The sequence below is a fragment of the Pseudonaja textilis genome, chromosome 2 (assembly GCF_049901715.1).
Source record: "Pseudonaja textilis isolate UNSWEBS1 chromosome 2, rPseTex1.2, whole genome shotgun sequence".
Lineage (NCBI taxonomy): Eukaryota > Metazoa > Chordata > Lepidosauria > Squamata > Elapidae > Pseudonaja > Pseudonaja textilis.
Window position 1 is genome coordinate 256,902,034 of NC_141991.1, and position 24,847 is coordinate 256,926,880.

The 24,847-nt window shown below is 57.1% G+C and overlaps 1 protein-coding gene across 3 annotated transcripts in view; it reads left to right on the forward strand.

Moving 5' to 3' along the window:
* The first annotated feature begins 936 nt into the window (after nucleotides 1-936).
* The window catches only part of LOC113449709 (phospholipid-transporting ATPase ID-like), a 44,041-nt gene continuing 20,130 nt past the window's right edge, over nucleotides 937-24,847 (forward strand). The window contains exons 1-11 of one of the 3 annotated variants that reach the window (XM_087927616.1): nucleotides 937-1,138; nucleotides 5,612-5,735; nucleotides 16,201-16,259; nucleotides 16,433-16,546; nucleotides 18,310-18,408; nucleotides 18,794-18,855; nucleotides 19,506-19,578; nucleotides 20,144-20,214; nucleotides 20,356-20,438; nucleotides 21,677-21,835; nucleotides 22,906-22,994. In XM_087927616.1, the coding sequence (XP_087783742.1) occupies nucleotides 5,693-5,735; nucleotides 16,201-16,259; nucleotides 16,433-16,546; nucleotides 18,310-18,408; nucleotides 18,794-18,855; nucleotides 19,506-19,578; nucleotides 20,144-20,214; nucleotides 20,356-20,438; nucleotides 21,677-21,835; nucleotides 22,906-22,994 (852 nt within the window). In that variant the 5' untranslated portion in view covers nucleotides 937-1,138; nucleotides 5,612-5,692. Of the gene's footprint in view, nucleotides 1,139-2,253; nucleotides 2,486-5,611; nucleotides 5,736-16,200; nucleotides 16,260-16,432; nucleotides 16,547-18,309; nucleotides 18,409-18,793; nucleotides 18,856-19,505; nucleotides 19,579-20,143; nucleotides 20,215-20,355; nucleotides 20,439-21,676; nucleotides 21,836-22,905; nucleotides 22,995-24,847 lie in introns of those variants that run through there. The other 2 variants (XM_087927618.1, XM_087927617.1) reach the window with 2 other exon arrangements.

Here is a 24,847-nt window from a genome sequence, read left to right on the forward strand (position 1 = left end):
TCCCTCCCTGCCCCCATCCCCTCCCCAGCTTCATTGACCACTCTTGTCTGAGACCCCCTGACGGTTTTGGAGGAGATGCTGCCTGCCCCCCACCAAGGGCACCCTGAGGTGCAGACAAGCCCACTGCACTCCCTGTGCGTGACGATTCTTGATTCTTGACGGATGTATCTCTTCCTTTATGCACACTGAGAGCATTTGCACCAAGACAAATTCCTCGTGTGGCCAATCAAGAATCCTGTTCTATTCTGTGGAAGAAGCAAGGGGGGGCCTGGAGGCCTCGGAGGCCCCAGGAGGCTTCAGCAATTGCGGGGAGAAGGCCAGGCCAGGCGGCCTCAGCCAGGCCCCTCACCATGGGCAGCCTGGTGTTCTCTCAGCCGCTGCGGGGGAGGCCAGTGCCCAGCCGGCCCACCTGGGGGGGCGCCGGGAGATCCCCAGAGGATCAGCCAGTGAGGGAGGCGAAGGGATGGTGGGGGCTCCCTTTGGCCCCATCAACAGGTCTCCCCAGGCCTGTCGCTGGCCACAAATTCACCCGAGGGGCAGAGCTGAAGCAGCCCGAGACACTGCAGGGCACTGTCTCAAAATAGCCCCCAGCCCCTCCTGCCCCCTCGCCCCGCTCCCTGAGATGCCCTGTCCCCCCTTTCCTTTGCTCCAGACTGGTGAAGGTGGGGGGTGAGCCCAACTGAGGCAGTTTCCCCCTGTTTCTCTTGGGGAGCCCTCGGCCTTAGGGGGGGCCCTCTGTCCGGCCAATGGGGACCCTGGTCTCCAGGGGGCAGTTGGGGCTCCCCGCGCACCCCACGCCCGGAGGGGGGGGGGAAGGCGGCCGAGAGCGGGGCGAGGGTCTCTCCGCAGCAGACCTCGGGGCGCCCCGCACCGGCCCTGCCCGCACTTCGTTCCGGCCCGGCGACCGAGGAAGCGAGGCGAAAGCCCTTTCCTATCGACAGGAAGCAGGGAAACCTCCGGCCCGCCGCGTCCCCACCCCGAGCGGGCGGAGGTGCGGAGGAGAGCCGTGGGCGCCGGAGAAGCGGCTGCCAAGGAGGCGACAAGCCCGGCCGAGCTCTGCCCGCGCCGCCCCGCGCTGAGCCGAAGGGAGCGGAGCGCGGGAAGGCGGTGCCTGGACGGGGCACAAGCACCGACGACGGTAAGCGACCCCGGACCCGCGGCGGCCGGGCTGCCCGGAGGAGTTGGGGGGGCCGAGAGGCTTCCCCAGAGGAGCCGCTGCCCTCGCCAACGGGAAGCCCGCCCGGGGTCCTGCGGGGGCTGAGCCGGGGCAGGTCGAGGGTCCGGGGGGCATCCGGAGCGCCGCTTCGCCTTTTCCTGCGGGACCCCCTCCGGCCCTCGCCTGGGGAGCCAGCCGGGCGGGGGGAAGGGAGGGGCCGTCGTGGGCGCTTCTGCGAGACGGGAGCGGGGCGGAGCGCGGGCCTCCCTTCTGCCTAGGCCGGGCTCCGGGCGGGCGCGCTCCGGGACTGCCGTCGGGCAGCAGCAGCAGCAGCAGCAGCCGATCTTGGTCCGTCTCCCTAGGCCGGAGCCCCGGGGCCGCCCGCGCCCCGCTCCCGCCGCGCGGCTTGGCTGGGCTGACGAGGGCGCCGGCCGCTTCCTCTCGCGTCCCCGGAGAATCCGCCCTTGGCAAGCCCGCGCAGCCCGAACGGACTCGCCCGCTCGACGGCCGGACCCGCCGGGCTCCCCTGCCGCCCCCCCGCCGCCGCCTCGGCCTGTCGGTGCGGACCGCGGGGAACTTTCCGGGAGTTCAGGCTGGCCCGAAGCCCGGACGGGGCGCCCACCGGGGCCTCCCCGGGGCTCCGCCCGCTAATCCTGTCCCAGCAGGCTCCCCACCCCCCCGCCGCCTGTTGCGGCTCCTGCTGTGCTTGGGAGCGGATCTCGCCCCCGCCGCCGCTTTGGCTTCCCAGCCTGGTTTCCCCGCCAGGACCAGCAGCTCCTCCCGCCCGAGGCTGCGGAGAGCCGCTGCGCTTCCATCTATGGAGCGGCGCTGGGCAGCCTTGCGAAAGCGGCCCACGTGTCTCTCGGTCCCGGGCGCTGCGCAGACGACCAGGGAGTCCCGCCGGCCAGAGCGGGGTGCGCGGCTGATCCCGGCCCGGGGAGGGATTGGGCTGCGCGGAGCAGAGACCCCCTTGCCCCAGACCGAAGGGGAAGCGGAGGGCAGCCAGGCTGCGGCGGTGGCGGGGGGGCGGCTGGGCTGCACTTCCCCTCTTGGCTCCCAGCACAGGATCCGATGGCGCAACGGGCTTTCTGGCCAAGAGTTTCTCTCAGTGGTGACGTTACTGCTCCCCCGTGCTGGTTCCCACCCCCGAAGGCGGCAGGGGCCAAAGCGATGGCCGGAGGGTTCCTGCTGCTTTCCCGGTGCTCGTTGCTGTCCCGCCTGCATTTGCCAGTCCCTGCAGACGGTGGCATCCGCCCAGGCTAAAGGCAACGGGCTGGTGAGGCCCTGGAGAGGCCAGCTGGAGGGTGCCAGGCTGATTCCCAAGCACTGGTAACTTGCCGGCAGGGCCAGGGGAGGGGGGGGAGAGCCTCTGCGGGCCTTTGGGGAGGAGCCCCCCTCCTCCTGCCAGGGGACGGTGTCAGCAGTTGTGTACCACACTTTCTAACTGTCACAGGGAATCAAACCCCCAGCCCTGGTCTCGTTTCAGTGCCTGATGCTCTTTAGCAGCCTCCACCTTCCACCCACCCCATGGAGTGGAGGCTGCTTTGGGGCTTGAGTTCAAAGGTTCTTTTTGCCCTAAAGTTCTGGGAGCCTGTTTTGTTTTAATTCTGTAGGAATGACTGAAACTGGTGAATAAATAGTACTTATGTTCTTCTTGGGCAAAATGAAAGAAGATCAAAATAAGCGGTATAGAATCTCTTCACGTGTAAGATAAGACAAACATAATTAAAAGGGGTATAATGGTTTATATCTTAAAAGCTCGACCTCTTTTTATTCCTTGTTACTGATTTGTGTGAATTTATACAGTGTTCTTAAAGCTTCTAGCAGAAACGTTCTTCAGAATCTCATATGGAAATTACAGCTATCAATTGTCAAAGGAGGGTCCCACTTTCCATCGTTTCAGGCACAACCCTGGGCATTTATTTTTAGCACTGTTTTTTTGGGGGGAGTTAGAAAATCAAGTGTTTACTGCTGGGTCAGGATCTAGGGCTGGCCCTTCTGCTCCAAAGCTTCTACATTATACAGTAACACTTGTCTAACAATGCCTGATAGATGGGGGGGCAGGGGGGGCAAGGGTAAGCAGCTCTTTACAAAAGTTTGCATAGAACTTAAAGCCGTGTCCAAAGTGGTTCCTGGCATGTTCTTTGCTTCGATGCCAGCCTCTGACCCTTGGGGTCCAGGAGGGATCCATTCAGACTCTGAAGCTCACCTGGATTTCTAGAAGATGTTGAAGGAAGGCGATGAAATTGAAATTAACTATTTATGTGACCTTGGGGACAACCGGCTCATGTGTCCCGTTCTTGTAAAACAGTGTGAGGGTGCTTTAAAGGCTGTGAAATTAGTTACATTTGATCTTAAAGTGAGTTTAATACAAAGAATGTGGATAGACAGACAGATGGATGGACGGGGGAGGGCGGGGGGAGCCCCTGCGAGAGTCTTTGAGGAAGATCCGTTGCTCTCTGCCCCGATGCTCTTGAGGGTGAGTCAAAGTGAGCTGATCCGGCCTGACCTCATCCTCTGTTTCGATGCTTTTTCTGACGGGGCTTGAAATCCTCCAGTTTGGTAACAGCATTTGGAATCAATGTCAGCTGAGGTTGGACATGACCTCACGCAGCCCCTTCCTCGGTCTTGGGACGCATGAGGACATCTAGAATTGTAGGCTTTCTGTGTGCAGCAAGTGGCCGAGGCAATTGTGCAACCTGCATTGGATTTTCAGTGGGAGTTGTGGAGGCACATCGTGTGCCGTCGATGCGGTTGTCTCCAGAGGGCAGGACCTTCCAGAAGGCAAGTGTGGTGATGCGTTATGCGAAGAGGTTGCCCTTGAAACCCCTGGGCCAGGGGATGGCCAGGCTGGATGGTCTCAGGGACCACGTTCCACTCCAGGACTCCACGAGATTCTGTTGGTTAGGAAGGTTTAAAAAGGCATTTTAGTATATTGGCCAAGTCAAAAAAAAAAGCTGTTTTTGTGGGAGAAATGCCTCTGGAGATTCTCAGCTCTCTGGGTCATGTTTGCTCCTGCTTTTCCAAAAGGCATCTGGATTTTCTGGGGGGGGGGGGGTCCCCCTTGAACTAAACTAAGAAGCTTCTTGGATTGGGAGGCAAAATGTTTTCAAGGAAAAAAATTAAGTTGTAGGCGAAATATTTTCCAGTACTTTTAAAATACTGATGAGAGGTCACATAATTAATATTGTCACACGTATATTTTCCCTGTCCATTTGCACGGACACGCCCTCCCAAATCTTTAAACAGGTTTTGCGGCCAGGGAGGAGCAGTGGGGAGCAGGAGGCAGAAGGCATTTTCTTTCTCAGCTGCCAGATAATAGGCTGTATCTGTTTTTAAGGGCCGTATGTTGCTGGTTTGAGATGGATTTAGAGACGGGGAAGACAGAGCATCTCTGGGCCTCCCATTGTTATTCAGCGATTCATGATTGCTGGGCATGGCGGGCCAGAGCGGCAGAGGGTCCAGGCCAGGGATGGGAGGCTGGAGGTCAGGAAGGGCAGCTTAATCAGGGGTGGGATTCAAATTTTTTAACAGCCGGTTCTGTGGGCGTGGCTTAGTTGGTGGGCGTGGCTTGGTGGTCCTGTTATTGGCTGGGCGTGGCCAACTCAATATCACTCACATTGAGGCACGCATCTCCTCGCCTGGCCTCTCATGACTGTGGGGATGCTGCAACAGTCGTAAGCGTGAAAAATGGTCATGTCATCTTTTTCAGTGCCACTAACTTTGAATGGTCCCTCCACACAAGCAAAGTACCAGCAAAGGAGGGGGAAAAAACTCCAGAGAAGTTCCTGAGACAGGAAGTCTAGTCCTGCCAAGAATGTAATAAGGGTCAATGGAGAGGCAGTTTCTGTAAGCAACACCAGAATGTTTCCTTCCTGCCTTCCTTACAGGATTAGCCCAGTAATTTCTTCTAACAACCAGTTCTCCGAACTGCTTAGAATGTTAACAACCGGTTCTAGAGAATAGGTGTGAACTGGTAGAATCCCACCCCTGAGCTTAATGCACCCCAGCTGGTCATGGGCTGCCCCTCACTCTGCCCCAAAGAGACTTTTCTTGCGCCCCCCCCCCCATGGTTCCTTTTCCCCAGTGCTGCCGGGAGGAAGGGATTTGCAGGGTACCTGGTGGGTGGGTGTGCCAGCGGGGGGGACAGGGGGGCTTGGAGGAAGTGGGGTGGCAGGAGCAGCAGCCATGGGCTTGAGGGCTGCATGGGCAGATGGCCACCTCTTGGCCCAGAAAGATGCTCCTGCGCCCGCTGCTGGCCACTTGGGCTGGACTGGCACCCGGAAGAGGAAACCCCCTCTTACCACCTGCAGTAGGCAGGCCAGGTAGCCCCCCCCGACTCTCGAGCGGCCCCAGTGCAAGCCACCTGCTCCACACAGGCCTGGCCAGGTGGTGGCAGACAGGCAGCCGCGTAATCGGACCTGCCAGGTGACCCGTGTCTGCTTCCCTCCTCAGCGGGAACAGAGGACTCACGGGGAGCGTCCCTTCCTCTCTGGCCCAGGAGCTGAGCCTGCCCTGCCGGGGGCTGCTGGCAGGATGCCTCTCTTTGTGCCATCCGCGGACAGGAAGACCTCGAAGGGTGAGTGAGGAGAGCTGCCCCCTCCTCCCCAGGATCCCCTTTGCTGCCTTTGCTTTCTGGGGGTTGGGGGTGGGCTGGGTGCCTGGAAACCCCCCCACACACACACACACACCTAGCAGGAGGGCTGAGGGCGTGTGGAGACCCAGAGTGAGAGAGAGAGAGACATGGCCACGTGGTGAGTGGGTTGAGACCAGCAGGCGATGCCTTCCCACACCAACTCCTGCAAAACAAGCAGCGGGAACAGAGGGTGTGGCTGTGTGTGTTTGTGTGTGTGTAAAATGCAGAATAAAAGAATTGGAAGGGACCTTGTAGGTCATCTAGTCCAACCCCGCCCCCCATGCCCAAGCAGGAGCCCCTACACCATTTCTGACAGGCAGTCCAGTCCCTTCTTGAAAGCCTTCAGTGATGAAGCTCCCACCACTTCCAAGGGCAACTTCTCTTCCATGGGTGGATTACTCTCACTGTCAGAAAATTCCTCCTTATTTCCAGGTTGAATCTCTCCTTGTTCAGTTTCCATCCATTGCTCCTTGTCTGGCCTTCGGGTGCTTTGGAGAACAGCTTGACTGCCTCTTCTTTGTGGCAGCCCCTGAGATATTGGAAGACTGCTATTGTGTCTCCCCTGGTCCTTCTCTTTACTAGACTAGCCAAGCCCAGTTCCTGCAACTGTTGGTTGTATGTTTTAACCTCCAGTCCCCTCATCCTCCTGGTTGCTCTTCTCTAACCTCTTTCTAGAGTCTCAACATCTTTTTTACAGTGTGGGGACCAAAACTGGATGCAGGACTCTAGGTGTGGCCTTACTTAGGCTTTACAGAGTGGTATTAGTACTTCCCTTGATCTCGATTGTATCCCTCTGTTAATGCAATTTAAGATTGCATTGGCCTTTTTGGCGGCTGCTGCACACGGCTGGCTTCTATTTAGCTGGTTGGCCACTAAGACTCCAAGATCCCCCTCCCAGTTCCTGCTATTGAGCCAAGTTGCACCCAGTCTAGATGTGTCCTTTTGGTCTTTCTTGCCTAAGTGCAGGACTTTACTTTTCTCTACACTGAATTTCATTTTGTTAGTTATGGCCCAGTGTTCTAGTCTGTCAAGATCCCTCTGGATCTTCAGCCTATCTTCTAGGGTGTCGGCTATTCCTGCCAGCTTAGGATCATCTGCAAATTTGGTAAGTTCCCCTTCTATTCCCCCATCTAAGTCATGAAGAGTCCTGGGCCTAAGATGGAGCCTTGTGGCACCCAACTGCTTACTTCCCTCCATGTAGATGTAATACATTAAGGGTTACTCGTGAGTACGGTGTGGGGGTGTGTGTGTATGTGCAGAGTATTTCTCTTTCTCTGAAAGCATCACCGCATCGCCCTGGACTTCGCCTTCTCCGTCCAGACTGTGGGAGGATGCTCCGCCAGGCCCTCTTTCAGGGGAAATTCCCTGGGGCCTTCCATCGTCCCTCCTCCGCAGAGGCTCAGCCAGGCCCTTCCCCTGGGCATCATGGCCCCTACAAATCAGCCCCTACAAATGCCAGGGAGGGGGGTCTGGCAGTTCCTCCTCCTTGGCCAGTCCTGCAGGGGGGTCCTACCATGCTGGGGGCTGGGTGGGCATCGCCTCCATTGACGAGGTCTGCCTCAAGGGTCCCCACCCCACAAAAGCATTTTTTTTGGGGGGGTTGAGGTTTTATTTCTTTGTTTTTGCAAACCTCCATCAACATGCAGGAGGCACAACTGGGAAGTTGGATTGGTACATGAAGAGTTTCCGGTCAGACCATGAGGTGATGCACTGAAAATAGATGGGGGAAACCACTCCCACCGCCCCCAGCTCTTGAGGCAGCTGGGGGGGACTGGACCCCAGTGGGAAATAAGACCCCCCCCCACCCTGTGAATGAACGGCTTGTGAGGCACAAGGGCCACGGAGGGGCTGAACCATTTCGGTGCCGGCTGCATTCAAAGGGCACCAGGGCCAATGCCTGGAAAGTCTCTTTGGGCGCCAAGGTGAGGCCCCAAATTTCCGGACTGCAGCCAGCCCTCCCCTCCCCCCGCTCCTTCTGCATCAGGGATTCGGCTCCTGGTCCTGCCGTGTCGGAGGGAGCCAGGAAAGGGGCAGCGTTGTTGGAGTGACGCCTTGCTTTGTCCAGGGCAGCCTTGAAAGCCGGCAGAGAGGAAGTGGCAGTCACAAGAGATTCAGGACCACATAAGCCCTGGTGCACAGCAGCCCACCCCAACCCCCGGGATCCACTGCTGGCATTCCTGGCTGATCGCAGATTTCTCAGGCTCCCGAGACAAACGGGCCGCGTGTCCCACTTTGGGGTTTAGCTGCTGCACCAAAGCAGCAGAAACGGTCTGTGGTGCGCCAGGGCTGCTCCCAGGTGGGCTATTCGTTTTGGGACCTCGCCCTGCTTTCTGAAAGGGGCACCTGGGAGCCGGTCCAACCCCTGGAGGTGGCTGAAAAGTAGGAGAGCCCAACAGCCGTGGAAGCAGATTTCTTTGTGGACAGGTGGAAATCCCGGCTAGTGTGGCCACTGATCGGAAGGCCCTTGCCCGCTCCCTTGGGGGCCCTGGGGGCCCGGTGTGCCTGCCGCCCACTTGCAGGCAGCATCGCCGCCCTCCGTCTCCCGGCTGAGCCTCCTCTCCCTCCAACTGTCACCAACCGACTCGGATTCTCCACAGCATTCCGGCCCCTCCCCTCGCAGACCCTGGCTGCTCCCCTGGCCCCCCCGAGTGTGGGTGCAGCACCCATCCCCCCACCCACTCTGGGCCGAACCATGCGGTGCCCCCACCCGAGGCCTCCACTGCCTGGGGCACCGGCAGCAGGCTGGGCATGACCTCTCGGGTGGGTGCCAGGTCGAGAATCCCGAGCGTGGCCCCAGGAAGTGGTGAGCGAAGAGGGGAGGCCGGGGGCAAGGGAGGAAAGGCCCCACCTGGGCCTTCATTGGTCTGGAAGAGGGAGGGGCCCCGGCATGGAGGGAGGAGGCTGCTGCTCTGCCCTCCCCAGATTGGCACTTCCTCTGTGCCAAAAGAGGCTGGGGGGGCTCAGCAAATAGTAATCCAGGGCCCCGGCTCCATTTGTGCTGTGGGGAGGCAGGGCAGGCGCCATCTTGGACCCACCTCGCTGGGGCTCCCTGGGAGAGACGGTGCCCATGGTCAAGGCTGGGCAGAGACCCCTGGAAGAGACCCCTGGAGCAGCTTTCAGTGCAGCTCCGACCCTCAAGGCTTTGGGGAGCCAAGACGTTGGGGGGGGGGGCTCCCTGTTTCCCCTCTGGCCGCCACGGGCATCTGCCTTCCTCCCAAAGGGTTCTTGGCCCAAACAACAATCCGTTGTGTGGTTTCCCACACTTGGAGTCAATCCAAGGGCTGAGGGCTTCCTGCTTGCCCCCCCCCCCCCCCCCCAGTACCAGCCAAAGCAGCCAGTCAGTTTCCTGCTTTTCTTTTGCAAAGGATGAGCCCAGCCAAGGACCCTCCCTGGAGGCAGGCGGGGGGGCCAGGAGGGGCCCCGCTTGGAAAACCCCACTTGCTCCTTGCCCCCCCTACCCCCGCCCGTCCAGGGCAAGAGTCTGGCAGCATCTCCTCTGGCCAAAGCCTGCCACTCAAAGGCTCGCCCCCCATGTCAGACAGCTGCAACCCCCCGAAAGCCCCCTGGGGGTTTCCTGCCCCTTGAACCCGGGCTCTTGCGAGGGGCAGGCCAGGAAGCGCTTGGCTCTTGCTCTGAGGCTGGTCCCCATTCAGGGCGGGTCCCTCCCTCCCCACTCGGGATCTCTTTGCGGGAATGCAGGGGGAGGGGTCTTCCTGCTGCAGGGGGAAGGAATTGGGGGCGAGGGCAGGAAGACATTTCTGCACCCACCGCATGGAGGGGGAACCCGGGGGCTCCCTGCCCTCTGCAGGGCTGGGGGCAGAACCCTGCTCAGCTGCTTGCCTGGGGGCCCCTCTGGGGCAGTCCTCAAAAGGAGGAACATCCTGGGGGTCTTTCCATGTTTCACCCGCCTCCCTTGCTGGAGGTGAATCCCTTGTGTGGGACTCCAGCCTGATTTCCTAACTGACAGGCAGGTGGTGAAGCCGCTCAGAGGGCGGATACCTCTGAATGCGTCTGCTCCCACCTCCGGATACCACCGTGTGTATGTGCGTGTGTGTGTGTGTGTGTGTGTGTGTGTGTGTGTGTGTGTGTGTGAGAGAGAGAGAGAGAGAGAGAAAGAGGGAGAATGAATGAGTGATGCCAGAGACACAAACCACAAAAGAGGCTTGACTCTCCTCCTTGCTGTCTTCTCCTGGAGAACCTGGGATCACCCTAATTTCCGCTCTGTACCAAAAAGCTTGTCTGGTCCTGGGGGCTTCTTGAGGGCGTCTCCTGCCCTGGAGGAGCTGATGGGGAGATGTGTGGCATGGTGGGGACCGCCAGGGGTAGCTTTCTGCAGGCGGGGCAGGCCTCTGAGCGCACAGGCCAGAGGGGGTCTGGAAGGGGTGAAGGCCGTCGCTTAGTGGAAGCTGAAGAGACCCAGTTCTGCTTCTGGGGCCCAGGGCCTGGTGGAGGGGCCACAGGGGCGGCTGAAACTGGACACAGGGGCTGAACCCCTGGACCAGCATGGGAACTGCTGATGTTTTAGAGAAGTGGGCCTCTGAGTGTGCCAATACTGTGTTTTCCCGTGTTGTTGCATGATCTAGACGAGGCTTACAGTGGAGGGCGATGCCCTTGCAAAACCTGACTAATGATTGACCGCCCCATAGAGAGCGGCCTTGATCCCCTGGAGGTCAGTGGGATCCCTTCCTGGACATTGTGGCAGTAAAAATGACTGGATCCTTTTATTTCTCCCACCAGCATGTTTTGTGAACGCCTGCGGAAAGTGGGAGGGCTGCCTCCTCTGGTGGTTTTGTAATTGTTGCACAACTTCAACTCATGGCTGGCTGAGGGATTCTGGGAGTGGAAGTCCACCAGCCATACAGTTGCCAAGGTTAGAAGCGCCTGGCCTGGACGATGTGGGCACTAGGGAACTACCAGAGGACTGGAAAAGAGCTGATGTGGTTCCCATCTTCAAAAAAAAAGGCGGGGGGAGGGGGAAAACGATCCAAGAAACTACAGACCAGTCAGCCTAACCTCAATACCTGGGAAGATAGTGGAAAAAATAACTTTTAAAAAACAGATCTGTGAGCATCAAGAAACAAATAAGGTTATAACTGGTAGCCAGCACAGGTTTATTAAAAACAAATCATGGCAAACCAATCTTATTTCATTCTTCAACACAGTGACTAAATTAGTAAACCAGCAAAATGCTGTGGACGTAATACAGTTAGACTTCAGCAAGGCATTCCACAAAGTAGACCACAACCTACTTCTTGGTAAGCTAGAAAAAAGTAGGACACCATAACCATCGGATGGATTTGCAACTGGCTGACAAACCGTACTCAACGAGTAGTCCTTAATGGGTCTAAGTCTACATGGAGGGAAGTAAGCAGTGGGGTTCCATCTTAGGCCCAGGACTCTTCCATATCTTCCTAAACGACTTAGATGAGGGAATAGAAGGGGAACTTAACACATATCCGGATGACGCTAAGCTGGCAGGAATAGCCAACACGCAAAGAAGAGAGGCTCAAGACCCAGGTGGATCTTGGCAGACTGGAACACTGGGCCCTCTCTAACAACATGAAATTCAATGAAGAGAAAAGTAAAGTCCTGCACTTAGGCAATAAAAACCACAAGGACACGTCTAGACTGGGTGAAACCAGGCTCAGTAGCAGGAACTGGGAGGGGGATCTTGGAGTCTGAGTGGCCAAAAGTGTGCAGTGGCAGCCAAAAAAGCCAATGCAATCCTAAATTGCATTAACAAAGGGATACAATCAAGATCAAGGCAGGCACTAATACCACTCTATAAAGCCCTAGTAAGACCACACCTGGAGTCCTGCACCCAGTTTTGGTCACCACACTATAAAAAAGAGGTTGAGACTCTAGAAATAGGGCAGAGAAGAGCAACCAGGATGATGAGGGGACTGGAAGCCAAAACATACGATGAACGGTTGCAGGAACCGAGCATGGCTAGTCTAGGGAAGAGAAGGATTGGGGGGGACGACAGGATAGCAGTCTTCCTATATTTGGGGGCTGCCACAGAGGAGGGGGTCAAGCTATTTTCCAAAGCACCCGAAGGCCAGACAAGGATGGAAACTAATCAAGGAGAGATTCAACCTAGAAATTTTCAGTCAGTGAGAATCCACCAATGGAACGGAAGTGGCCTTCAGAAGTTGTGGGAGTTTTGTCACTGGAGGCTTTCAAGAAGAGACTGGGCTGCCATCTGTCAGAAACGCTGTAGGGTCTCCTGCTAGGGTGGGGGTTGGATTGGATGACCTACAAGGTCCCTTCCAACTCTGTTAATCTTGTTAAGTGGAAGAGTGGCTGGACTTCTTATTTAGAGGCTCAGCTCTCCCACAGGCCTCCGTGCTATTTTGGGGACTCTTACAAGCAGCACCATAAAAATTCCTTTCTGCCTCCTTTGGAGCACTAAGAAAGGCCGGGCCCCGAGAGCGCCGTTTGCACGGGGAGGAGCTCTTCCTGGCCGTCCTGGGACCAGGATGGATCGGGGATCTGCTCTCCTGCTGGCAGCTGCTGCTCCTACCTGGATGAGTGAGGCAGGGAAAGCGAACAAGGCCTCAACCTGGAGGTAACTTCAATGGCAGCCCTATGAGAAACCGCCCTGCTTTCTTGTCCTGCCCTCTGGTGCTTTGGAAAATAGGTCGACCTCTTTGTGGCGCCCTCAAATACTGGAAGACTGCTCTCAGTCCCTAGCCAAATGCAAATCCTGCAACAGTTCTGCCCGTGTTTTTTTCCAGGCAATCAATCCTCTTCGTTGCTCTTCTTTGCATTTTTTCCAAAGTCTTGACATCTTTTTTGTAATGCGGTACCCAAATTGGATGCACTATTCCGGATGGGGCCTTACTAAGGCTTTATGAAGCAGCACTAATACTTCTCATGGTGTTTATTCTATGCCCCTGTTTATCTAACCAAGTATTCTATTAGCTTTTTTGGCTGCTGCTGCTGCTGCACTCGGCTGGCTCAGGTTTAACGGATCGTCCACTAGGACTCCAAGGTCCCTTTCATGATTTTTACTGGTTCTGAGCCAAGTTTCCCATAATCTGCACTGGTCTTTGGTTTTTCCTGCCCAGGTGTAAAACTTGGCTTTTCTCCACATTAAATTTCATTTTGTTGGATGGGGCTCATTGTTCAAGTCTGTCAAGATCTTTTTGGATCCTGAACTTGTCTTCTGGGGTGTTGGCTAGTCCTGCTAGCTTAGTGTCACCTGCAAATCTGATGAGTTCCCCTTCTAGTCCCTCATCTAACTATGAACATACTGAAGAGTCCTGGGCCCAGGACAGAACCTTGTGGCACCCCACCTCTTACTTCCCTCCAGGTAGACTTAGACCCGTTAAGGACTACTCGTTGAGTATGGTTGGTCAGCCAGTTGCAAATCCATCTGTTGGCGATACCGTCTATCCCCCTTTTTTCTAGCTTACCAAGAAGTAGGTTGTGGTCTACTTTGCTGAATGCCTTGCTGAAGTCTATTATGTCCACAGCATTTTGCTGGTCTGCTAATTTAAAGGAAGAATAAAATAAGATTGGTTTGGCATGATCTGTTTTTAAAAAACCTGTACTGGCTCCCAGTTATAACCTTATTTGTTTCTTGATGCTCGCAGATCTGTTTTTTTAGTTATTTTTTCTACTATCTTCCCAGGTATTGAGGTTAGGCTGAGTGGGCTGCAGTTTCCTGGGTCTGGTTTTTTCCCTCCCTGTTTTGAAGATGGGAACCACGTCGTCTTTTTTCCAGTCCTTTGGTAGTTCTCCGGTGCCGCCAGAATTTTTAAAGATACGATACAATAGTTCCGAGTTCTCTGCCTCCCCGCCCTGCCCCCCCCCAGTCACGTTTCTGGAAGCTGCTTTCTCTTCTGAAGAATTAGGGGTGATGCATGAGATGCTTCACAGAGAAGTGGGGGGGGGGCCTGCTATTCTCCAAAGCACCTGAAGGCAAAACAAGAAGCGACGGATAGAAACTAACCAAGGAGAGATCCCAGCTAGAATTAAGGAGAAATTTCCTTGACAGTTAAAACAATTGATAATCTACTGACAACTTGGCTCCAGAAGCTGTGGTGGGGGGGAAAGCTTGGCTCCATTACTGGAGCTTTTTAAGAAAAGACTGGACTGAAATGGTATAGGGTTTCCTGCTTGTGCAGGGGGTTGGACTAGAAGACCTCCAAGATCCCTTCCCGCCCTAGGAGTCTCTTCTCTCTGTCCAGATGTTCTTCCGGCAGAGAACCAAACCATCCGGGTGGGATGGAACAGAACAGAACAGAACGGCGTGTTTTTTTCTTTCTCTTGGCTAAAAGCTGGATGATGGCCGACTTCCCAGCAGCCGGACATGAGCATTCCTCTCTCGGTTTTCTGCGCTTCTCTACCAGATCCTTTGGAAGCCTTGCGTCCCCCTCTGCAGGAGCCGGGCCCCCTGCCCGACAAAGCCCCCCCCCCAGGGCTTTTGCCAAACAGCCCCACCAGGCACCATTTGGGCCAGTTCCTCCAGGCCTGGCAAAAGCCAGAGAAGGGAACGCAGCTTCGTTCTTTCCCAAGGATTTGGGGCAACCCCTTTGAGGTCTTTTGCCTTCTCCACCTGGGATTGCTCGGTGCTGCTGGGAGGGTCCTCATCCTCCCTGGCTGCCCCCCCAGTCTTCCTCCCGCAAGAGACTGCAGGCGCCTGGGCATCCCTTTGGACCCCTGGGGCAAATCTCCAGGGCGTCTGCCGTCCTTCTCACACTTGCAGCTTCATGGTTTGGGCAAAGGAAGCTGCTTCCTACTTTCAGTCTCCCGTCGGATTGTCTGCATTTCTGAGATGATGCTTCACCTGCCAGTTGAGTGTTTCTGGTATTGCTGAAATCTTGCTTAATGTGCAGCCTAAGAAGCTTGCGGGCGGGTTTTGAAACTTTGTCCATTGCGTTGTCTGGTTGCTGTTTTGTCGTGGGCAAAGCAGTGGAAAGAGTGTGTGTGTGTGTGTGTGTGTGTGTTCGTGTGTGTATGGTGTTCAGCTTTGTTCGGGTATTTTCCCACGTCATTATAGTTGTGCTTTTAAAGTTGTAGCAAAGTTTCGGCAGAATCTCATCTGTCATCATCAGGCTTCTGTATTGTGTTCGTCTGTGAGTCAGACTTTTACAGTTGTTTCCGTTTTAAATTTGGGGCTCGCCTACTGCTGTGCCAGAATGGTTTCTTCTTCATCCTGATTGGTTGGGAGTCTTGGTCTGTGTTTATTGGTCTTGGAGTTTGCTGTGTTCTGCTTGATCGGTGTTTCTAATATCTTCTGTCTGTTTTGTGGCTTTTTTTGTGTCTTGATTGGCTGGCAACATTGTGCTCCTGTATTGAAGGCTTTTAGTGCAGCTTGGCTCTGAGTAAATGGACAGCTATCATTTGTTAGGAAGCTAGGTTTCATCTGGGTGCCTGGTTGGGGTGTGTTTGAGCTGGAGGTATCAGGGGGGATCTGTTTGTGCCCAGGTGTTTGCCTGGCTAGTGGATTTAAAACTGAAGAGGGATTTAAAAATTTAAAGAGATTTAAAAATTTAAAACTGAAACCACTGTAAAAGTCTGACTCACAGACGAACACAATACAGAAGCCTGATGATGGCAGATGAGATTCTGCCGAAACGTTGCTACAACTTTAAAAGCACAACTACAATGATGTGGGAAAACACCCGAACAAAGCTGAATGCCATACATGTAAGTACCCACGAAAACTTAAGAAAACATACACACACACACACAGTATATGCCTCTTGGAAACAGTATTACTGGCTCTGAGCTTGCCCCCTCCCCAAAGAGTCCTGCCCTGCCCTGCTTGAGAAGGGGGCACAACATCTTCCTCCCTCCCACAAGGGGAATCCCTCCCATCTGCTCCCTGGCCTCCCCACACCGCTTGCGCTGCTTCCCAGGGGAGTCACCAGGCTGGCCCTTCATTGCTGGCAAGGTGTTGGTTTGTTGGGTTGTTTATTAAATGTGACTGCCACTCAGCTTCCTGTGAGGTTTGCAGAGGCTGTACACCCCTGGGACCTCCTCCCTCGGTGGGGATTTCTGGGCAGGCCTGAGCTTCAGGAAAATAGAAGTTACCCCCATGCTGAGGCAGGCTCTGTGCGTGCGTGTGTGTGTGCGTGTGCGTGTGCTGCTCAGAAGGAAAGGGCCAAGATTTGGGGCCCAAAAGCATCATTGTGGCTCCCAGCTTCCTGGGTAGCAGGGAAGGGACCCCTGGCTCAGGGGTGGGAGGGCGGGTGGGTGGGAGAAATAGGCTTGCTGAAAGCTGGCTGGGAGGGGCATGGCTGTCTGCCCACCCTCCTCCCTTCCTCTCCTGAATGCTGCATCGCCATGGCCCCCACCCCAGCCAAGAGGCAGGAGGGCCCCGGGGCCCCATTCCAGCCTTGCCACCCACCGCTTGGCCTCCCCATCCCGGCACCCAACTCCCACGCTTGCCTTGCAGAGGAGGAGCGGTGCCTGCGGGCAAACGACCGGGCCTACAACCTGCAGTTCGATTATGCTGTAAGTAACCAGATTCCCCCCCCCCCATGGCAGAGAGAGGAGAGCGGAGAGTCTGTGGGAACAGGGCTCTGGGGGCAGCAGTGCCCTCTTTGCCCCCCGGGCCCTCGGGAGGGGGGGGGGCTGAGTGACGCTGCCCCTCTCCCATTCTTCTCACGGACGTCTTCTGTCCACAGAAAAACTCCATCAAAACCTCCAAGTACAACCTGTTCACCTTCCTGCCTCTCAACCTCTTTGAGCAATTCCAGCGTGTGGCCAATGCCTACTTCCTCGTCTTGCTCATCCTGCAGGCGAGTCTTCCCTTCGGGGTCCCTTCCGGCAGGGGCCTGGGCAGGGTTGGGGGCACCGGAAAGGGGGGCGCTGCCTGGAGAGGACCCCGAGAAGGCCCCTGGTTGCCCCTTCCCTGCCAAACAGCTCCTGGATCTTGTCCTCGACCTACGACCATTCGGCCAGTGACTGTGCCAGGTTAAGGTGGCACTGAATAAAGGAGGGTTCCACTTGGTCCTCACAGGTGCGGCTGTCCCAGAACTCCCCAAATCTTGTAACCTTGATCCGGGTTCCTGGCAACCCATTCACACGTATCATTACTTGCCAATTTACAGTGGGGAAACCTGCAGGGAAGGTGGCAACTTGCTGGCGTAGGTTCCCCCCCCTGCCCACTCGTGCCCCCTCCCTTAGGCCCTCCTCGCACAACGCTCACATTGCGCTGGCCAGTTGGGCAACCCCCCCCTCCCCAATCCTCCTCACTGCAACCCCCAGACCCCCCACCCACTGCTCCACCTTGTGCCATCTCTCCAGCCTGTGCAGCCCTCTTGCACACCCTCCCCTGCCCCCTCCCCATGCTGCGCCTTTGGGGCACCCCCTTGTCCCCCCTCCACTCGCTCCCTCCCTCCCTCCCCCACCCAGCAGGAGCCAGTTGCTTCTCTGACTGAAGGCCTGGGACCTGCAACTTCCTGCCGGCTTCTCTAGTGACTTCCCAGGAAGTTGCTTCACCTAATGGGATTTGGTTAACGCCAACAACACTTGTGACTGCAGGGATTGCCGTCACTGAGGGGTACAGTTGCACTTTATGACCACATCACTTAGCAATGGAAATTCCAGCTTCGATGGCCGTCATAAGTCAAAGGCTTCCTGTCCTGAAGAAAGTTAGAAGCCACCTCAAGGGCTTTGAGCAGCAGCTACGGTTCCTCACAGCCCTTCACCTCCCGGCGTTCAGCTTCCGTTCTCCCTGGCCTGCTCCACTTCTCTCATCTGCCTTCACTTATGGAGCCGCCCTGAGGCTAGATGCCCTCAGGCCGGCCCCTCCCTGCTTTCTACAAGTCCGGCAAGTGGCTGAGTCTCTCCCTTTGGTTGCCTCTGCTCTCGAAGAGGCGGGCATCTTTGAATTTTTGCTTGTGGAGAGTGGCCTCCCTCGGCCTGGGGAGTCTCTGTGCCTCCTCTGAGTCGAAGACGCCCTGCTCCGGCCTTCTCGGACTTTCTCGGCACAAGCCGGGCAGACAGGCTTGGCGGTTTCCCCACAAACTGTCAAGTGTACCACAACAACTGCAGGTCCCGCCTTCTCTTCCATTCTTGTTGAGCTTCTCACGGCACCATTTGTACGCCTCCCCTTCCTGGGGGGCTTCGCTTAGTCACATACGTCATACACAGCTTCCCCTTGAGCGGTTGAGTGGCCACCTCCAGTTGGCTGCCCCCCCCCCATTAGTTCCTGCCCTGGAACCAACCCCCTTGTCCCCTTCAGCAGCCTCCATGGCGGTTCGGCTTTGGCAGGGGAGAGCGGCCCCGAATCCTTTCCAAGGGACGATCGGCGGCTCTCTTGCAACCCACGAGCTTCTCCTGGGTGGACTCTGCCTCTGCTGCCCTCACCCTCCTCCTCCTCCTCCTCCGCTGGCTCTTGGGTGCTCTGCAGGCACAGAGACAGCGGAAGAGGGGCGTTTATGGGAAGCCGTGGGGGAGAGGCTGATTCCCAGGCCTCCTCTTTAGCCCCTCTGCCTGCCAAGTCAGGGGGAAATCCCCCGAGCCTTCTGGGCATCCTGATCTTTCTCTCCCTCTGCAGCTCATCCCTGAGATCTCCTCCCTCTCCTGGTTCACCACCGTGGTCCCCCTGGTCTTGGTCCTGACCGTGTCCGCAGTCAAGGATGCCATGGATGACGTTGTAAGAGTCTGGCGAGGGACCCGTCCCCCCGCTTTGTGTCCAGAGGAGGTGTCAGCAGCAGACATGACTTCCTCTCTGGCCCTAGAGGGAGGGGAGGGGGGGGTCTGGAGGAGCCTTCGGAGCAGCCGCTCTTGGCCTCCACCCAAGTCTGGACAATGCGGACGGGGGAGACTTGAGAGGAGGAAGGGCGGCAAATGTCCCAGGGAGGCCACCGCTTCCTGCCCTCGGCCGTCCTGCCCACAGCATACGCATCCCCCGCTTCGAGGGCTCCCGAAATCCTGCCCAAAGAAGGCTGGGCAGGTGCCAGGCTGGGTCAGAGCCAGTCTTGGGTGCCCTCTCTGTGGCTTGGCTGATTCGGGTTGTGGTTTTTTGGGGGTTTTTTCAGAATCGCCACGCAAATGACAAGCAGGTCAACAACCGGCCCGTTAAGGTTCTGATTGATGGCAGGTGAGCGGCCGGCTGGATGCACACAGTGAACGGCTGGCAAGTCCCAGAAGCTCCTTCACGAGGTTGGAGGGTATTTTCCCTGCTGGTCCAGAGGCCCCTGGTGGAGGTTTCCACAGCCAGAGGGAACTGGTGTCAAGGATCAAGCCCCCCCGGCCCCCCAAGCTGGGACCAGCCTCCTTTCATGGGTGGGTTTGTCCGCCCACTCAGAGGCCAAAGCCGCATCTCTGAACGCAGCCCTGAAGTTTCCTCTCCTCCGTGGGCAAGAGCACTCAGGGCTGATGTGCCGCTTCCCAGAGCTTGACAGGCCCCTCTAAGCGGTTGACGAGGGCAGCCCGTTGCCCCCAACAGTCTGGGTCCTCACTTGACCCCCTCGGAAGGAGGGAAGGCGGAGTCAACCAGAGAGGGTCAGTCTCCCTCTTGACCAGCACCCAGGGGGACCCCTCACCCCAAATACACCGTTTTCCTGCAATCAGAATCACAAATCCTCCCAGATGGAAAAGTCCAGGAAGCATCTCGATGCCAGTCAGGCGTCTTGCCAAAGCCGACTCGCGGCTGCTCCCCCCCCCCAAAAAAAACCCCCAAAGACGCGGGAGACTTGCCGAGGGAGGCCCTTCCTCTCTGGTGCTTTTGTGACCGGGGTTTTCTTCTAGCTTAAAGGAAGACTTGTGGCTCAACGTTGAAGTGGGAGACATCATCAAGCTGGAGAACAACAATTTCGTGACCGTAAGCGAAGGCCGCTCCTCCCCCGCATCCCTTCAGGCCGAGGGCATCCCAGGGGGCTCCTTCGGGAGCAGCTCTCTTGCCCCGGGCCAGTCCGGTCAGCCCTGACCAAATAGACGCCCCAGCATGGAAGGGGCTCCCAGGGCTCTCTCGGGCAGAAGCCCAGCCGGGCTGGAGGTTGGGGGGCCCTCGGGCAGAGGCAGATGCAGCCAGCCTGTCTTGCCGTCCTTGGCTCTGCAGAGCTCTCGGCCTCTCCCACCTGCAGCCTTCGGACATGGCAAAGGGGTCCCTCGGAGGCCATGTGGCACAGCCAGGGTCCCCGGGAGGGAGGCTGAGAGGATAAGCGGCCGGCGCCTGGGGGATTATTGGCACCGATCCGCCCCTGCCCTTGTTGCAGAAGGACAACCCTGGCATCCCGTGCCATTGGGCAGGCGGGGGGGGGGTGTCCAAGGGCACAGGTCAGCCACCGCAAGCCGGCCTCGCCCTCCGGTTGCCGGGATGAGGTTTTGTGCCCTGGAAAGAGAGGCCTCCACCGAGATCCCGTCTCACCGGCTCCTCCCCTTGGCAGGCGGACATCCTCTTGCTCTGCAGCAGTGAGCCCCACAGCCTGACCTACATTGAGACAACGGAACTGGACGGGTAAGGGTCTGGGCCCCCTCCCTCTCGGTGGGCAGCCAGACCCTCCATCCCGCCTCCTGGGAGCCTTCCTGGGCGCCCTTGGTCTCCCGCCCGCGTGATCGCTGGGTGGTGGTGCATCCTCCCTCCATTCTCTCGTTGCAGGGAAACCAACCTGAAGGTGAAGCAGGCGCTGACCGTCACTGCAGGGCTGGGGGGAGACCTGCAGGCCCTGAGCAGCTTCAATGGTACGGAGGGGAGGGAGGCCTGGCCGGCTGAGCAGCCCTGGGCTTCTGCCACCGGGGCCCAGAGGGAGGGGCTGGGGGCACGTCTGGGTCAGGGTGGCCCCTTGGAGCTGATTTGGGCTCTGGTGTTGCCCCACCCGCTTTTCCCTGGCAATGCCTTTCCTTCCTCTCGAGCAGCTGGTCCGTCTGGATAGGGGCGGGAGTCAGGACAAGGCCCTGGGGGGGGGCTCTGAGCCAGCTGTGGGGGCTGTGATTGGGGGCTGCCTGCACTGCCTCCCCTTGCCTGGCCAGAGAGACGCTGACTCCCAAAGCCCAGCTGGGTGAGCATTTTGTGGGTGCAAAGCTAGAGAGTCTCGTGTCAGGAGTTGTGACTCCCAATTCCTCACCCTGAGGATGTTCTCCCAGCCCCGGTGGGGGGGGGGGTGAGGGGGGAGGTTTATGGAGGCCTGGAAGTTGTGACTTATGGATTATGGGGTGTGGTTTTCTGGATGCGTTGGACCTTGTCTTCACTGCTTTCTGCTTTTTAGCTTCAAGTCGCTCTGCAGCCTTTCGAAATAGCACTACTAACAATTGGCACACCTGAGGGCAAAGGCTGCAGTCACGTTGCACACTCTCTCTTGCACTAATATATTTGTCCACCACTACCCACTCCCGCACGATATGGCTTCCAGGCAGTCACGGCCTCAAGAACACACACACACACACACACACACACACACACCCGCCTTTGCCTCTGGGCTCTTGCCATCTGTCTCTCTGCCTCCACCCCCCCCCCAACCCCCCCTTCTCTTCACAGATCTCTGCCCTCTTTCCTTCTCTCCCTGATCCTCTTCACTCCTCTGAGGGCCGAGGGGTCTTGTCGTGGCACTCCGGCATGGCCGCTCCTCCCAGGGTGGGTATGTTGGCAGGGCCCTCACCCAGGGGGGTCTGCCAGCCCCATAGGGTTGGGGTGCTGAGGGGGCTCAGTCAGAGCAGAGGGGGGCCTGCTGTGCACCCCCCCTTGGGAGCCCAAGCTTCCTTTTCAGTCCCTGCTACAACTAGGGGATGGCTGCCAGAAGGCAAACATGGGAGGGGGGCGGGGGGCAGAAGGTCAGGTGACCCGGCCACTTGTGGGGAGGAGGCAGGGTCCTGCCTGGGGAGGGCTGAGGGCATGTGGAGGTGGCCTGGGGTGGTCTTTGGCGGCCCTGTGGGGAGGGGGAGAGGGGAGGAGGGGCTGGGAGTCATCCTCCTCTCATCTGCAGGGGAAATCCGCTGCGAAGCCCCCAACAACCGGCTGGGCAGGTTCACCGGGACCCTCTCCTTCAAGAAGGAGAAATACGCCCTGGACAACGAGCAGCTGCTGCTGCGGGGCTGCATCATCCGCAACACCGAGTGGTGCTTCGGACTGGTCATCTTTGCTGGTGGGTGTGGGAGACTGGCTGGCACTGGTCTCTCTCCTCTCCTGGGTCCTTCCCCACTGAAGCCCTTACTCCCACCCCTCCCCTTTGCCCTCCCCTTTGCACTGGAGGGCTAGACGCTTCTAGGGCAGCTTCCGGATAGCGGCCCAGCATGTCTGATGGGGCCCCACGGAGCCCCTCGAGGGTTGGGGTCCCTCCTCCCCCAGGCCAGTTGCAGAGCTTCAGCCCTGGGTGGGGCCGGCCAAAGTGATCGCCCAAGGGATTGACTGCCGCTACAGTTCCGAAACGGATCCTAAAGGGGAAACGCTCTCGGTCGCTTCCATCTCTTCCCTGCCAGTTCTAAGGCCGGTTCTTCTACCTGTTCTGGCCTTTCCTTTGGTTTAATTTTAGGCCCATTTCTTTGCCTGTGCTCTTTGATATTTAGTGCCAGGGCTTGCAGGTCCTGGTGTCAGGGTTGCACTGTCAGCCTCGCACAGGCGATGGATGTCTCTCCCTCCAGTTTTAAAACCTCCCTCTTCTTCCAGTCCAGCCGTTTACTGTAGATATTCAGCGTATGTCGTGAAAGATACGTGGTGCGGCCAGCCTGCAAAGGCAACTTCTATTAAAATTTGGAATAAATTAAAAGGCTGGAGCGGCTTTGCTTGCCTTTTAGATCCGGGGTTCATTTTAAGATTCCACCTTTCAGTGCTCAACTCCTTTGCCACCTGCCCGGAGGCGCCCATTCACCCCTTGGCAGCATTTAGGAAGCTGGTTTCCCCAAAGAGCAGAGCCCCCCTTCCCTGCAAAGACCCTCCCCGTGCCAGAGCTGGTGCCGGGGGCTTCTCTTGAGGCATTGCCACGTGCCCCCCCACCCACCCGGCCAGGACCCCTTTCTCCTCTGCTTGCCCTCCGTTCTTCCCCAGAGAAAGCGCTGCCTTCTCCCTCCCTCTTCGGACAGGTTTGTCTCCTTTCCGGTTGCGGGTGGGTCACGGGATGGGGGCCTGGAGACGAGGGGCAGGGGCTCCTCCCTTTCTGGGTGCAGAACATTCTGTTTCCGAAAGCAAACCCCCAGCTCCCATGGTTGGTTCCGCCAGGGCCAGACACCAAGCTGATGCAAAACAGCGGGAAAACCACTTTGAAACGGACCAGCATCGAGCGCCTCATGAACTACTTGGTCTTGGTGGTGAGTCTTGCTGGCTGGCTTGGGCTTCATAACTTGGGCTGCCCCAGAGATCACGCTGAAGGTCGGTAAAGGCCGGTCTTCCTCAGCCCAAACGGGCTTGGCTTCCTCTCGGAGGTCTCCCCCACAAAACAACGGAGGAGCCTTAGCAGAATCACAGAGCTGAAAGGGGCTTCGGAGGTCTTCTAGTCCAGCCCCAGAGCGCATCAGGCAAGTGGCCCCCCACTTGTTCTCTGAGCTTGGCCTTTTTCCTGACAGACATTTCACTACCTCAGCCCACAACCCCGTCCCGGGGTTGGCACAAAGTGGGGCTTGGTGTTTCTTCGGGCGCAGCAGATGGCCCTGCCCGCCTCGCGTTGTTTGCGTGGCCCTTGTTTCTTTTTGGCTGCTTTTCCTTCAGTGGGGCTGGTTGCGCTTCTCTGGCGCCGCCTCAGTGGGTGCGAGATGAGAGGCTTCTATCTCCCATGGGAATTGAGGGGACATCTGCAGGAATAAGGCAAGGGTGAGGAGGGAAGGTTGCAACCAAGCTGTGCCAGCAAATCTGGAGAATGACAAAATATCGAAAGGATTTCAGACTTTCAGGCCTGCACGTCAGTGCCAGACAGAGGAGTTTTAACAGGGTCTCCTGAACACAATAGCCTTAATTTCTCACGCTGGCCAAATAAGGCTCGGGGTCCCTGTCAGGGAATTGCCCAGCTGGTGTTCAAATGAAGTTCGACGACACGCGGATACGAACATATAGTTTTATACCGAGAAATACACTCCACGTCAATATTTGCAGCAGGCAAGGCAGTCGGGCCAAGGGGAGCATCCTGGGGTAAAAGCACCGAGCACACAGGGCAGACCGGAGAAAAAGGCGGGGAAAGGGGGAAACGCCTCCTCCACACCCACAGCAGCCAATCACAGCACCGATGGCCTCACACGGGAGCCATCAATCAACCACATCTGTGTGTTAGGGCTCACTGGACTCCGGCTATTCAAATTTAAACCTCTTAACGGTCCCTTAGCTGGAGATCCGGGCCCTGCATGGGGAAAGGGGGGGGCAGATGCCGAAGGGGCTTCCGGAAAGGCCCAAGAGCACTTCAGACTTACATAGCACCTCACGGTCCTTTTTCCAGCCCTCTCCGAGTGGTTTACAGGGTCAGCTTCTTGTCCCCAACAATCTGGGTCCTTGTTGTACCCACTTCGGAAGGACGGGAGGCTGAGTCCACCTGGAGCCTGGTGGGATTCAAACTGCCAAACTGCAGGCAGCAGACGTAGGGCTGGCAGTGCTGCACTCTAAGCACTGCTCCGCCGCGGCTCCTATCCTTGAGAAAGCCAAAGGAGACCAAAAAGAAGCCGCCATTTGCTTCATCTCTTATAGGAAAGCCTTCAATTGCATTGATCACACCCAGGTGTGAAGTGTGCTCAGAAAAAAACAGGAATTGCAGGAGATCAGTGCCGCTCCTCGTGAGAAATCCGTAACGCAGATCAGGAAGACGCAGAATGGACAGGGCCTGACAAGACAGGCCGGCAAAGGGCCAGGCCCCACACCCTCCGTGCCTTTATTCAACGTATATACAGAATATACTTAGTTAAGGGAGGCAGGATTGGAAGATGAGCCTGGTTAGAAAATCGGAGGAAGAAACGTAAATACCCTTCGCTGTGCTGGTGACCTCATTCCAATAGGCAAACAGTTCAAAGGATCTGCAGTCTAGCAATAAAAGTTAAGGAGAAGAGTGAGAAAAATGTGACTAGAATTAAACACAAAGGAGATCAAATAAGGGCGAATGGTGGAACAACCATCCTTAGAGCTGACAACACAGGTATTAAAAGGGTGGGTTGTTTCTGCCTTTGAGGATCACCCACCAACGGCA